The sequence below is a fragment of the Suillus subaureus genome (genome assembly GCF_016647635.1).
Source record: "Suillus subaureus strain MN1 chromosome Unknown BJ212scaffold_68, whole genome shotgun sequence".
NCBI lineage: Eukaryota > Fungi > Basidiomycota > Agaricomycetes > Boletales > Suillaceae > Suillus > Suillus subaureus.
Window position 1 is genome coordinate 91,482 of NW_024538624.1, and position 13,610 is coordinate 105,091.

At 43.9% G+C, this 13,610-nt stretch overlaps 1 protein-coding gene across 1 annotated transcript; it reads left to right on the plus strand.

The window, feature by feature from the left end:
• Positions 1-1,488: 1,488 nt before the first annotated feature.
• Positions 1,489-3,812, plus strand: BJ212DRAFT_1487084 (uncharacterized protein; the record flags this gene model as incomplete). The annotated part of the gene is made up of 11 exons (XM_041341229.1): positions 1,489-1,528; positions 1,561-1,617; positions 1,668-1,733; positions 2,089-2,239; positions 2,275-2,530; positions 2,588-2,636; positions 2,687-2,856; positions 2,930-3,111; positions 3,158-3,312; positions 3,371-3,739; positions 3,787-3,812. The coding sequence occupies 11 exons, from the start codon at positions 1,489-1,491 to the stop codon at positions 3,810-3,812; spliced, it is 1,521 nt and encodes a 506-aa protein (XP_041186529.1).
• Positions 3,813-13,610: the final 9,798 nt, after the last annotated feature.

Genomic DNA, 13,610 nt, shown 5'->3' on the forward strand with positions numbered 1-13,610 from the left:
GAGAAGGTCGCGGAATGTAAGGGGATGCATCTTCAACTGTGAGATGCCATGTTGAAGGGACAAGACACAACTGACAACAGCATCATTCTTGCCTTGCCAATTAGCTCTCCAATCCTGCACCCACTTCTCTGTCAGTTTGTGAAGAGAATCCAAGCCTTCGATCTTATCCAGTTGCGAGTGTGCCTACAGGGAACAAGTTGCCTGGGATTGGCTTGAAGTCTTCTTGGGTGGGAGTGAACCAAGCCCAATGTAGTGGATGCGGGGAAGGGAATGCCTCCTTTTAAGGAATGCAAGTTGAATTGCAATACTTTTTCCTCTATAGGATGTATGGAATGATCGTCTGCTCGTCAATACTGACTGAACGAACTTGGTCCTCCTTGTTGATGCCAATGATACCATTCATTGCTTCATGCTTATGGTTCATGTACACACATGTGCCACTGTCCAGGTCATATAGGTGAATGAAACTGTATTTCATGACCAGCAAGCAATCTCACTGTTCCCACTCATTCATCTTGGGTTCTAGCTTGGCAGGTACCACTGTCATGTTGCATGCTAGCTTGTTTGGCTGTTTGGTATGAGTGTCACTGCCAGGGAGGAGATACCCTTTCCATTTGGGTGAGTCTGGAACTTTACTGTCCTGTGATCAATCACTGATTGCGATGTCAGGCTCTTTTTTTGATGTTGTAATGCAGGTGTTATGTAGTCATCACCTCCGATCTTCTTCAATAGAGTATAATATTTTCAAAGCTAGCTTTTTATGCATACAGCACTGTACATGGTTAACACCTCTGAATTATAAGAAACCGAATTAATTCTTTCATTTTTGGTGCTAGTGGAGTTTGGCTTTCAGGGTGATCACAGTAGCACCCATTCATGTTATAAAGGCAATCCTCCAAATTCTGAGCATCTCATCCCCATAATATCATTGCAAGCATTCTTAGCATTTCCCTACCAATTATTGCCTTGCCTGACTTCGTGTCGCAAAACATTGTTGAGAAAACTTTGAGTTCTCAACTTAAATTCTACGTATCTTCGTGATCATTGGAATATTATTTCAAATGCCTACAACCCATTCAGGCCATCAAGCCAGACCCTCACGTCTGCCCAATGGAACCCTGGCATGCAATGTGACGAAAACCAGAATGGTAATAGCTCTTGATATTTTGTCTTCACTAACTAACTGTGCCCTATATCAAGACCTGCAGGGCAAAACATCCTATGGAGTCCAATGCTGATGATGTGGAGGCAAGTTGATCTTTTTCAAAATTTTTGAATGATTTTTGATGTTATTGATGTTCTAGCCCCCCGAACATCCCTGCATCAACCCCAACCAAAGCCCTGTCCCCTTCCATGGTCCTCCACATGGTCAGGTCCCATGACCTCATCAGCTGAGGAGGGGATTTTTCTCTTGAATTTTTCGAGGTGCCAATCCATCCAAAAGACATCCACCTACAACAATTCCAAAGCTGATACTGATGGGTAGCTATGGATGGTGATGAGGAATCAGGCAAGCCCCTTTCATTTGGTGAACATCTACCTTAACTCAATGTTTGCTAGCTCCTGCCCCTGTCTGCAATTCAGTAGTTGTCACAGTAGGCGACAAGAACACTCTGGGTCTGTCACTCCAAATGTTGCATTTTGAGGTCGACTAACTGTAGTTTTAGTCTCCACTGCTCAAAGCCAATTGGACAAGCCAAAGGATGCCACTGACGTTTGCAAGGATACATCAGGTATGTAATTTTGAGCCATTCTTATTGTCTATCCCACTTACAGTTTTTGGTGTCTACTGCCCAAAGTGAATCAAATGTTGCAGTTGCTCTCCCCTTGTGTAGGTCAGATGCCACCAAGACAACACCTACCACAGTTGATGAAGCTCTGAATCGACACCACTCAGGAGATGTCACAGCATGTGACAAGGACACTTCGTGTCTGTCGCTCCCAGCATTAGATTACTAGGTCACACCTAACTATCCCTTTAGTCACCACTGCTCATTGATCGGACAAGCCAAAGGAAGCCACTTACGTTTGTAATGATACCTCAGGTATGTCATTCTGAGCCATTCTTATCTTCTAATTCACTTACAGTTATTTTAGTGTCTACTGCCCAGAGCAAATCAAACATTGCAGTTGCTCCTCGCCCGCATAGGTCAGCTGCTGTGAAGTCCTACACACATGACCACAGCGATGGCGCAGAGAGTTCACCCTCTGACAGTGACTGGGCTGCAGATGAAGAAAAGTGCAAAAAGCTGCACATCCTTTTGCCATTGACAGTGACAATCCCCCTCCATCTCCACTCCGATTGACCTGCAAAGGAAAAGGAAAAGGCAAAGCCAAGGCATTTGATGAGGGTGACAACAATGAGCAGGACTATAATGAGGAACAGGAGGTCAACGAGGATAAGAGTGATGAAGGCCCTGCCAAGAAGGGAAGGCTGCCATTGGAAGCAGTCTCCAAGGCACAGGAACTTGGGCGAACCACTGTCGAAGCAGTGAAAGCATTAGGGATAGAATATGGCAAAAGTGCGAGGGTGATCCTCATTGAGGCAGGGCTGGCCACAAAGGCAATGTGCAATGAGTCTCCTTAGAATCAGCACCAAACGTGGTTCAAGACTTTTAGCCCCCCCTCTCAAGAACGTATGTATATTCCTTTGCAGGTGTGCATGGTATGCTTACATTCTTCGCAGAGGATATCAAAGCTTGGAAGGAGGAGCAAGCAGCACACTACAAGGCCCATCTGTACAAAGACCCCAAACATGCAGCATTGTGGCAGAAGATTCAGGAGTATTGGGATGGTTCACTTGCTGGTGCAACTGAGGACTTGATGTCACGATCTGCTAGTTCTCTGATGCTGCATGTTTGTGATGATTTTTCAAAGCGGTGAGTCTCGCATTAATAGGACATTGATGGAGAGACTAAGTATTACACAGGCTGGTTACTGGTACCGCACCCATGGTATTCATATTTCTGGTGTTGCAATATTTCCTGGTCATGAGGATGCTGGCCACCAAGCATCAGGGTTTTTCTCTGGGTCTGATATCATGAAGGACATCATCAATGCACAACAACTTGACATCAGTTGTATCTTGGATGAGCTCACAACCATACTCAAGTGCATTTTCTGACAATACTGCCGGATATTGCTCACTTCATTATAGGTACAAAGACTTAGAGGCTGCGCAAGCAGAAGGGATATCTTTTAGTTTTCTCCCTTGCTCTACTGCTGTCCCAAATGGCATGCTTTTGTGCAATGGCAAGTCCGCTAGGGACAGGAACAGAAAAGTCGCACCAATGATCATCAGTGAGAAGTTTGGTATGTTTTATTTTATTTTATTGTGTCACTAATTACTGATGGTGTGTCTCATTGGTAGCTGAAGCTGGCCATCCACTCAAAACCTTGAACAACAGGTGGTTGGACATGCTCAATACTCTTTATGTTGAGCAGCTGTTCATCCTTAACTGGCCCGCTGGTGTACTGCCCCCTGGCCCCAATTTTGATCTCAAAGCGTTGTCAGTGAGCCAGTTGCATGCACTGGTAGTTCCTTACCTGAGGATGCATCTTGGGGCAATGTATGAGGTTGACTTAGGTCAAGATGATGAGGACGACAATAGTGAGGCAGAAACTGCAAAGACAAAGAAGTGTAAGGGTAAATCCAAGAAGTTGAATGACAACAGAAGGATGAAGGGTACAATAGTGGAGGAGCTGGATGTTGTGTTGTCCATTAGAGAGTGGTCTGAGTGTATGTTTTTAGTTGTCTCTTTCATGCACGCACTAATGATACTACAGTCAATGTTGAACATTTAGAGTCTTAGTCTCCCTCAATGTATTCGATCCCCTTGGTCATCGACACAAATGGCGAGGTCCTCCGTGAGCTTCAGGACTTGGTCAAGTTTTTCAAGGACTTCCCCCTCCCAGATCAAGCTAGTACCAAGCAGGTAACTGAAGAGCTCCCTTTGTCTGACCAAGAAGCTGTGCACTTGACTCCAGTAGCTTTGTGCCCAACCCAAGGGAGGGCTTCATGCCCAACCCAGGTGGCTTGTGCCCAACCCAGGTAGCTCCACGCTCCAACCACAGAGCTCCATGCTCCAATCATAATGCTAGGCAATCTTTCCAGGAAGCTTCATGCTTGCCTCAGCCTACTCACTGGGAACCTCATCAGGGTCTTTCACCCTCGTCTCCTCCACTAACACTGTCAACAATTGTCTTGTCTTCAAGTCCTGGGTCTACCATTCTAGTTTCCTCATATGCCCATGATTCTGTGCATCCCCCTACTTCTCGGTATGAGCATTCTCAGTATGAGTGTCCTCATTATGAAGGTCAATGTCAACATGGTGGCCTATGTGACAACAGTCATACTTTGCCCTATGATTCAGATACTCACAAGCGGACACAGGAACAACTATGAAACTGCACACTGAGGCTGGTGACTTGGAGAACAAGATGATAGTGGAAAGGTACCATGCCAGGTTGCAAGGTAATAAGTATGTTGTTCTTCTAATGTTAATGTATCTCAACTAACTGTCATATATTTTCCTTAGTCACTGTATCCCATCTGGTTGTCCTCAGTCACACCCACCTCCACCAATTGCCAGCACCTCCTATTCTCAGTTGCCAGCACATTCCTCACACGCACCTGTCTCTCACCATTCTCAGCTGCCAGTGCATTCCTCACATGCACCTGTCTCTCACCATTCTGGTTCCTCTCTGCACCATCATCATCCACATGCCCAATCTATTGCCATCCAATCATTGACATTGATGAGGTGGATGAAGATGAGTATAACTAACTTTTACAGCCTCAGCTTTCTCCATAGTGTCTACAACTTGAGTCCTTGGCTTATAATTCAGTGATCTTCATTTTGTTTATTCTACTTCCTCGTCATCCTATGCATCCCATGTCTCTCAATCCTATGTATCCTCCTCTCGTGTATATCCACCCTCATATGACACATGTCTCCACCTATGATATCACTTATGTGCATTATATATGCCCACCCCATTATGCTCTATCCTCCATTTAATTCTAGTGATTGACTGCCTTGTTTCAGATGTTGGCACCTTAGAGAACATTGAGCTGCAACATTGTCTTTTTGTATTGATTGAGCTGTTGTGCTGTTTCCTCCTTCACCTTTCCAGTAAATAAGACTTTAACTGGCAAAATGAAGGAGGGGTCCAACATTGCAACAATATCATGGTGAGGTGTGGGGGGAAAAGGGTGAGGGCTTTCTGTCAAGTCTGTGACTCAGTCTGCCCTTATTTACATCTTTCAATTGAATTGTAGTGGGATTCTTACCCTCAGAACCGGAAACCATTTGAGATAGTGAGTCTAATTCTGAGCACCATGACAACTAGAGGGAAGGGCTGGACTTTGTGTCCTACAAGATAGTATTGCATATAGATATTACATAATAAATTTAATATGTGCACAACACCTTGGTCTTTCTTGATAAGTGCAAATTAAAAAGTAACTATGGTTCTTCCCTCCGATCTGGTCTTTCCCAGTTAGATTAAAACATACTAATGATCTTTCCCATCATGATCTGGTCTTTCCCCCGCCCCCCCTCCCCCTGATATGGTCTTTCCCCTCATGATCTGGTCTTTCCCATTGCTATGTGGTCCTTTCTGATGACGGTGAAAAGTATCAATGGTCTTTCCCCTCATGATCTGGTCCTTCCCGATGATGGTGAAAAGTACCAATGGTCTTTCCCCTTGCGATCTGGTTCTTTCCAATTACAGTGAAAAGTACCAATGGTCTTTCCCCTTGTAATCTGGTCTTTCCCAGGGACTGAGGTCTACCCGCATCTGTACCCACAGTATACCCATACTCATATTACTCAAGGGATACAGTGATTCCAGCGTCTTGCGAGACAGATGACCCCCCTTGGGGTATGCATGTTCTCAAGGGATACAGTAATCCCAGCGTCTTGCAAAGCTATACTCAAGGGATACAGTGATTCCAGTGTCTTGCGAGGCAGCTGACCCACCTCAGGGTATGCATATTCTCAAGGGATACAGTAATTCCAGTGTCTTGCAAGGCAGCTGACCCCCCTCAGGGTATGCATATTCTCAAGGGATACAGTGATTCCAGCATCTTATGAGACCAGAGATCCTGCCTATTCACCAGGGATAGTGATTTCATCATCTTCTCATCTCAGCTTATGCATTAGCACAGTAAAACCATGGGTACCATGAGCACTACCTGCACCTAATCCTGCTATCAATTTCGAAAATTTATTGTGAAAATTTGGCCATGGTAGGACCCCTGACACCCCTTCACTACAGGGAATCCCAATGTATCTGTGGTCCAAAGCTACTCTGTGGTATTTTCTGCCTGATTTTTATAATGATCCTTGGACCATTCCCAATACATCACATTTTGGTCCCTATATATTCAGGGAAATACCCTTGAACATGGGCTAGACCTCCCAAAAGCACCTCTTAGGCCTTTACTGCTATAGACATAATACAACCTAAGAGGTACCTAAAATGGGGTGACCAAAGTGGAAGATCACCCACTAGCACTGTAAAATTCCCCAATATCAGAAACAATGTCTGAGGATCTTGAACATATTGTGAATTGGATGAAGTCTTGGAGAAACAAATAAGTAATGATGGGGACTCTGTTGGAGTGTCACATACTCTTCAAGTTGTTGTGGTACTGCTAATTCATCAGAGTTTGATATGTAGTGGGATGTGAGCTGCTCGGCCCAGGTAGGCTAATCAAATTGACTTACCCATTAATGTCAGCATTGGCTAGGCCCCCTGTCTGCGCATTTTTGTCAAAGGCCCATAATTCCTTGATGTTGTTAAACAATTGTTCAGAGGCCATGAGTTTGAGTAAATGTTTTGAATGTGCTAGAAGCACATACTTATCCAACTAGGCATGCAGTTCGGGAGATAATTCGCCACTTTGGCTTTGGCAAGCCATGACCAAGCTAGCTATGTCCTCTGGGGTAAACATAATGAAATTTGGGTCGCCAGGGAGTGGCTAGTGGTCATTTAACATAGGGATAGACTCGCTAAGAAAACAATAAGATGAAGTCTGTCATTGAACTCAAGATTGAAGACCAACCTATCAATTTGCATTTGAAGGGAGTGAAATGAAGAACTAGATGCAAAAGGCATTATTAGATATGAAGATATCAGGCTGAGATGTGAGTAGACTTACATAGACATATTGATCAATCAAACAAGTGAAGTGAACAAAATAATGATGGGGGAGTTTCTAACTTGTGACAGGTGGAAAAATGGTAGACAAAGACACCAGGCCCAAACTTGTTGCAAGGCATGGACCACTGACATCTGCAGTTTGGATGATTTACAGGCTTTGGCCAAGACACATGCTGGTCATGCTACTGGATTTTGAATGCATGAAATCTCTGCTGGATTGCTACAGACCCCATCCTTGTGTGAGTGACCCAGAGTGTGAGGATGTAGATGAGGCATGTCAGTGCCATATGTGTTCTGTTGGATCATGTTAAGAACCATGCTCAAGGGAGAAAGAGACTGACTCAGAGGGGCTTGGCCTCAGCTCATACACTGTGCCCCTTACTTAAATATGTGCCCTTCATTTCAGATGAAGTCTGATGATGGTCTAATGAAGTCCAAAGGACTTCCAGAAGAGTGCAGGAGAGTTCCGGAGAAGTACAGGAAATACTCAGAGGAGTTCCCACTGCATAGGAAGTGGAGAGACCCCAAGGTAATATCTCTACAGGAAACAGGATGGAAGGATAGGAGGTCCAGAGGTCTGGAGGACAAGATGTCTGAGGGTTAGGAGGGCAGAACATCCAAAGGACAGGACATCCAGAGGTCTAGAAGGAATAGGGGCTACATCAGACGGAGTCCAATATAGAAACAAACAGAGGTAGACTACCCTAAGGTAGAGTTAGAGAGACAGGGATTGGACCTAAGTCCAGAAAGAGAGTAAGTGCCAGAAAGGCAAAGCTCCAGCCCAGGGAATCAATCCCTAGGCCTGATGGATAGGATAGACTCAGGTGGACCAAAGTCCAAGAGAAAATTTGGCTAGTAGAACAGGAACTAAGATGATATTCAGACTGAGGACTCTACAAGAGTTGTACAGGGGTTAGATACTAGGGGATATCTGAGAGGATCAGTAAGCAATGGAGTAAGGTTATGTACAAGCATGTGGAAACACATTGGTAAGTAAGACGCAACATAAGTAAATGAACTCAGAGATGAAACTAGTACAAGGATCAATCAGCAAGACAGGAAGCAGAGATAACTGAGGATCTTGGATGGAGGGTGGGAATAGGTCCAGAAATCTGGGGATCCAGAAAACAAGGCAGAAACAGGACTGAGATATGTGAGGTGGTGGATGTAGTCCAGAATCCAAGAGGAGGTAAAGTCTAGATGTCTTGCTGGACAGAATGTGCATATGATGGACAGGATAGGGGTGTACAGATCAGGCTAGTAGTGAGGATCCAGAGGTCCAGAGCTCAGGGGTAATTCTATAGCAGAGCTAATCCTGCTTAGATATGGAGCACACAGCAGAAGGGGATCTGGGAATGAGTTGGAGGTGGGGTCTGGAAATAGGCCTGGAAGGCATGGGAATACTATGGGATATGACAGATCAACAGAATGTGACATTGGCAATAAGCATGACAACAGAAAGAACTTCATTGTGGAGATTAGGCATCATAGATGAGCAAGATATTCAATGAATGAAATACACACTCTTGACAATGCTAACAATTCTCGCACAGTCCACCACCCATGTGTGAGCATGCAGATGAGCTGGCCCCAAAATCAGAGTCAGTAATGAAGAGTCGGTGTGAATTGGCTGATCAAGTTATTAGTCTATCCCACTCTGTGAATCAGAGAACAAGTGACACACCTGCAAGCAGTTTCTGAATTGCATATGAGAGAGTCCTGGTTGGGAGGATAACATACACTCTCTGATATATACCTCAGCCAAGGTCAAGCATTGCAAACATGCAAGTGGGAGTGGGAGGCTAGTGTCATCCCACAATCCGGACCCACATTCCATCATATTCCCACACCTTCTGAGCCTATGTCCAGACCTCACTTCATATCCAACTCATTCCCAGATCCCCTTCTGCTGTGTGCTCCATACCTCAGCAGGATCAACTCTGCTCCAGATTTACCCCTAAGCTCTGGACCATCAGATCTCCACTGCTAGCCTGATCCATACCCCCCTGTCCCATCCACCCTATGCACACTCCATCCAGCAAGACATCCAGACTTCACCTCATCTCAGATTCCAGACTATATCCACCTCCTCATATTCTGGTCCTGTATCCACCTCATCTTCTGGATCCCCAGATCTCCAGACCTCCAGATATTAACTCCAGACCTATTCCCACCCTCTGTCTGATATCCTGCGCCTATCCCCATTTAGGCATCTCTGCCTTTCTGGCTTTCAGTTACCTCTTCTTCCGTCTTGCTTATTGATTCTTGTACAAGTCTTCATCTCTGAGTTCATTTAGTTATGTTCCATCTTACTTACTAATGTGTTTCCACATGCTTGTACATAGCCTTGCTCCTTTGCTTACTGATCCCCTTAGATAGTCTCCAGTATATAACCCCTGTAGATACTCCTGTGGTTTCCTTAGTTTGAATATAATCTTAGATCCTGTTCTATCTGCCCAATCTTCTTCTGGACTTCAGTCCATCTGAGTTTGTCCTTTTCCATAAGGCCTAGGGATGGATTCCCTAGGCCGGAACTCTGGACCTTTGGATTTGTCCCCTATGTCTCTGTCCCAAGTCTAGGGATTGCTTCCCTAGGCTGGAGTCTTGCCTTTCCAGCACTTACCCTCTCTCCAGACTTTGGTCCACTTCCTGTCTCTCTGACTCTACCTAAGGGTAATCTACCTCTGTTTGCTTCTACATTGGACAAAGTCCAATGTAGCCCCTATTCCTTCTGGACATCCTGTCCGATGCACCTCTGGGTGTCCTATCTTTCAGACATTCTGCCCTCCATACCTTCAGATGTCCCATCCTCCTAACCCTTGGACATCCTGTCCTCCAGACCTCTGGACCTTCAGTCCTCCTGTCCTCCATACTCTGGACCTCTTATCCTTCCATCCTGTTTTCCTATAGAAGTATTACCTTGCAGTGGGAACTCTCCTGAGCACTTCCTGCATTCCTCCAGAACTCTCCCACACTTCTCCGGATGTTTCCTGCATTCCTCTGGAAGTCCTCCCACATTCTCCACCAGAGTAGCCAGCCTCTGGACTTTGTCAGACCATCATTGGACTTCCCCTGAAATGAAGGGCACATACTTGGGTAAGGGACATAGTGTATGAGCTGAGGCCAAGCCCCTCTGAGTCAGTCTCTCTCTCCCTTGAGTAACATGGTTCTTAACAGCTAGGGCAAACCCATAGGCCAGGAAGCTCTTAATGCTGATACACACATAGGAGACTGAGGAGGATAAAAAATCTGTATACAAGGCTGCATCAGACAGAATGGAGGGGTATTTAGGTCAGCTTGGACAAGCACAAAACAAAAGAGGAACACACAGGATGGATGACAGGTGTATGACCAAACATAGCCCATTGAGTGAGCAGGTGTACAAGTGGCAGAAACACTTACTCGTCACCCTGATTCCAACTCAAGATCTCACAAGACAAAGCCATAGTGAAATTATGGGTTCAAAGTAATATTAAACTGTTAGTAATCATGTGCAATTTCATAATGAACACAGGCAATGCACCTGACCTTAAATTGAAGTTAAAAGGAAAAGTCAAAAGGTGTGGAATCACCTAATATAGGGACAGCCACATATATTCAAAGTCTGCTGGAACTGTCCATCACCCATTATCCTGTGCTTACCACTATTTTCTGGTGGAGTTTTAATTACAATTGGTTATCCCTATATGAACCTCATCCATAACACACACATTTCCTTTTCCCCCTTTCTCACATACCACCACCTCACTACATTAGTTTTAGCTACATACCTAGTCCTTAGTACTTTGCTACTTGTACAGTATTGCTAGTACCCTTATGTGAAACATATAAATTCCTAAATTCCCATGGCTGTGTAATGTTGAGTCTCACAATGCATTGTTCATCACAGAACCCAAAAAAATCAACTATATGCTGTTGCCACCCATCACACAACAGTGAATACTCACTGCTAGGACAATCTCAACATTCAAGCAGAAGTGCTAGGTATGTGTTGGAAACCCAAGCCATCATGAGTTGAGTTGATCATTGCATATTTTCAGTGCACTCACAGAAAACTGAGAAAAGTGTCTACAACATATGCAAGGTAAATCTTGACAAACATGATTTTTGGTGGTTGAATTCTGACATTCATGCTAACCAGCACTGACTGACTACAGCATTTGCATCTGCACAACTACCAGATGTCATCATAGAGCACCTGAAGTACACTGGCACCTGCAAACTGCTCACCCATAATGGTGGTGACCAAGATCATGCAAATGGACCTCTACCTCTGGTGAGTCTTCTCTCAATTGACTGCCCTGTGGTCTATGTGAGTGTATTGGTGGTCCTACTGAGTGTCAGTACTTGAGACTTTGGAATCAGTACTCAGCACCTAGGAATCAGTAGTCAGGTACTCCAGCCAAACAGTTTGCAGTTGATTTTACATGTATTCCCATGAGCTGCAGCACTTGCAGGCATATTACATACATACTTTCAGACCTGGAATTTCGACTAGCATTCCAGATTTCTACATACTTAGTTAAATACCATGCAGATGCATAGGATACCTTACCATTTACCACCTCTCCTTACCTCTCTAGAGTCTTGGTCACTAGATACTCCTGGTACCTTGGTGTACTTTGGAATATATCTTTTCACTCATTTTCTGGACCCATATTTTGGAGACTTTGTCTCCCCTTGTGTTATCACTTCCTCGATAGTCTCTCCTTTGTCAATACCTCATCTATACCTAGTCCCTTTGCATTCCCTTTGCTTTTCCTTAGTTTCCAAACCTCATTTTACCATACCCTTTCCACTTCCCACTCTGGCTGAAGGTTCCTGCACTCTGGCCAACACTTTTTACCTCCAGACTTGTCATTTCTACCTTTGGGTTACCTTTGCATAGCTTCATGTTTATTGATATCATAACTATTAACACTCATCTAGTCACAGATCCCTCATGGGTCAAACATTCTTGCTTTTGCAGGTGAAGCAGCTAGGCAGATGCAGAACCATATAGAGTAGAACTGTTTTATTACACTCTGACTTGTTGTATGTTTGTTACATCAGTACTCAGTAGTCAAGACTCAGTTATTGATATTGATGTACTGCTTACTGAGTGTCAGGACTTGGTAGTCAATCTAATTCCCAACTTTATTTGACCCCCTGAAGCACCTTACATCACATGATGTGAGTAGCAACAGACAGAAGGCTGCAAGAGATGAAAAACTCAGTCTGAGAACAAATAGACTCATTATAATATGTATCTATGAGAGATGGAAGACTATGGTAAATGTTTGTGATTGCAGTAAGTGAGTGTAAAGATAAAAGAATGAACATCAATAGACTTGCACATTATGTCAAGATATCCAACATAACAAGCCTGTGATGTGATCAGAGACCTGGAATAACTCCCATATATGTCCATTATAATAGCCCTAAAAGCTTAGAAAGATCCATAAAGGATTGATGTAATGACAGGCAAAAATAACATGTGTGTGAAAAGTGACAATAGGCATCTTTTTACACAAAGTCACATTTAGATATGATTCAGGCCAAAGATTTCATTAAAAATATGTAGGATAGATTGTAAACTACCTAAGGAACCCATTCTGCCTACTGCCCTGAGGGTAGGGAGTGAGTGGAAGGGATGTAGTGAAAATATGAGTTGACCCAGCATTAAAGTCCTACCACTGCTTCACTGACCATTTTCGATGCTTTCAGTCTTTGAAGTTTCCCACACTCAATTCCTTGTCTATTCCACTTCCTCAGCACTCAATTCTTGGTGGATTTGTCTGTAAATTTATGTCTATGATACTTGATATATTTTAAATATACTCCAGGTTTCTGATTATTAAGATTTGATGTCTTGAAGGTATGGCCCCTTATCAGTAGAAATGGCAAGCATACACACTAGCTCACAACTCCAGCCTATTGTGAGCTGATCTTTGTCATAAGAAGCAAGAATATAAGCTATGCTCATTATATATCAAAAGATTGGATCATGAATGCAAGGGCAAGATACTGAAAATCATGAAAAATGTCAAAAGTGCAATTGTCTATGCTTTGTTCCTGGAGAAGGATCATGTGTGTCCTGGGCTGGCTATATGATATATCTACTCCAAATATGCTCAGGAATAGACTCCCTACTGTCCTTGAGGTCTGGTCCTGCAGGGAAAAAATACCCAGGGAGTGAACCACCAGGAGAGGGGGAGGTACACTATATAATAAAGGATTACCCTATGGTCCTGAGCTCCTGATACATTGTTTCTATTGCTGAATAGATGACGGGGATATAATTTCAAAGTCTATTCACCTAGAAATAAACACATAGGAACATCTTTTGTATTTTTATGGATACATGCTATATCCATTTAAGTTAAGCTGTCCTGGTATGGGAGTACTGATAATTTCCATACAATCACCCTACCTGGAAATGGCCTGGGATTGACTACTGT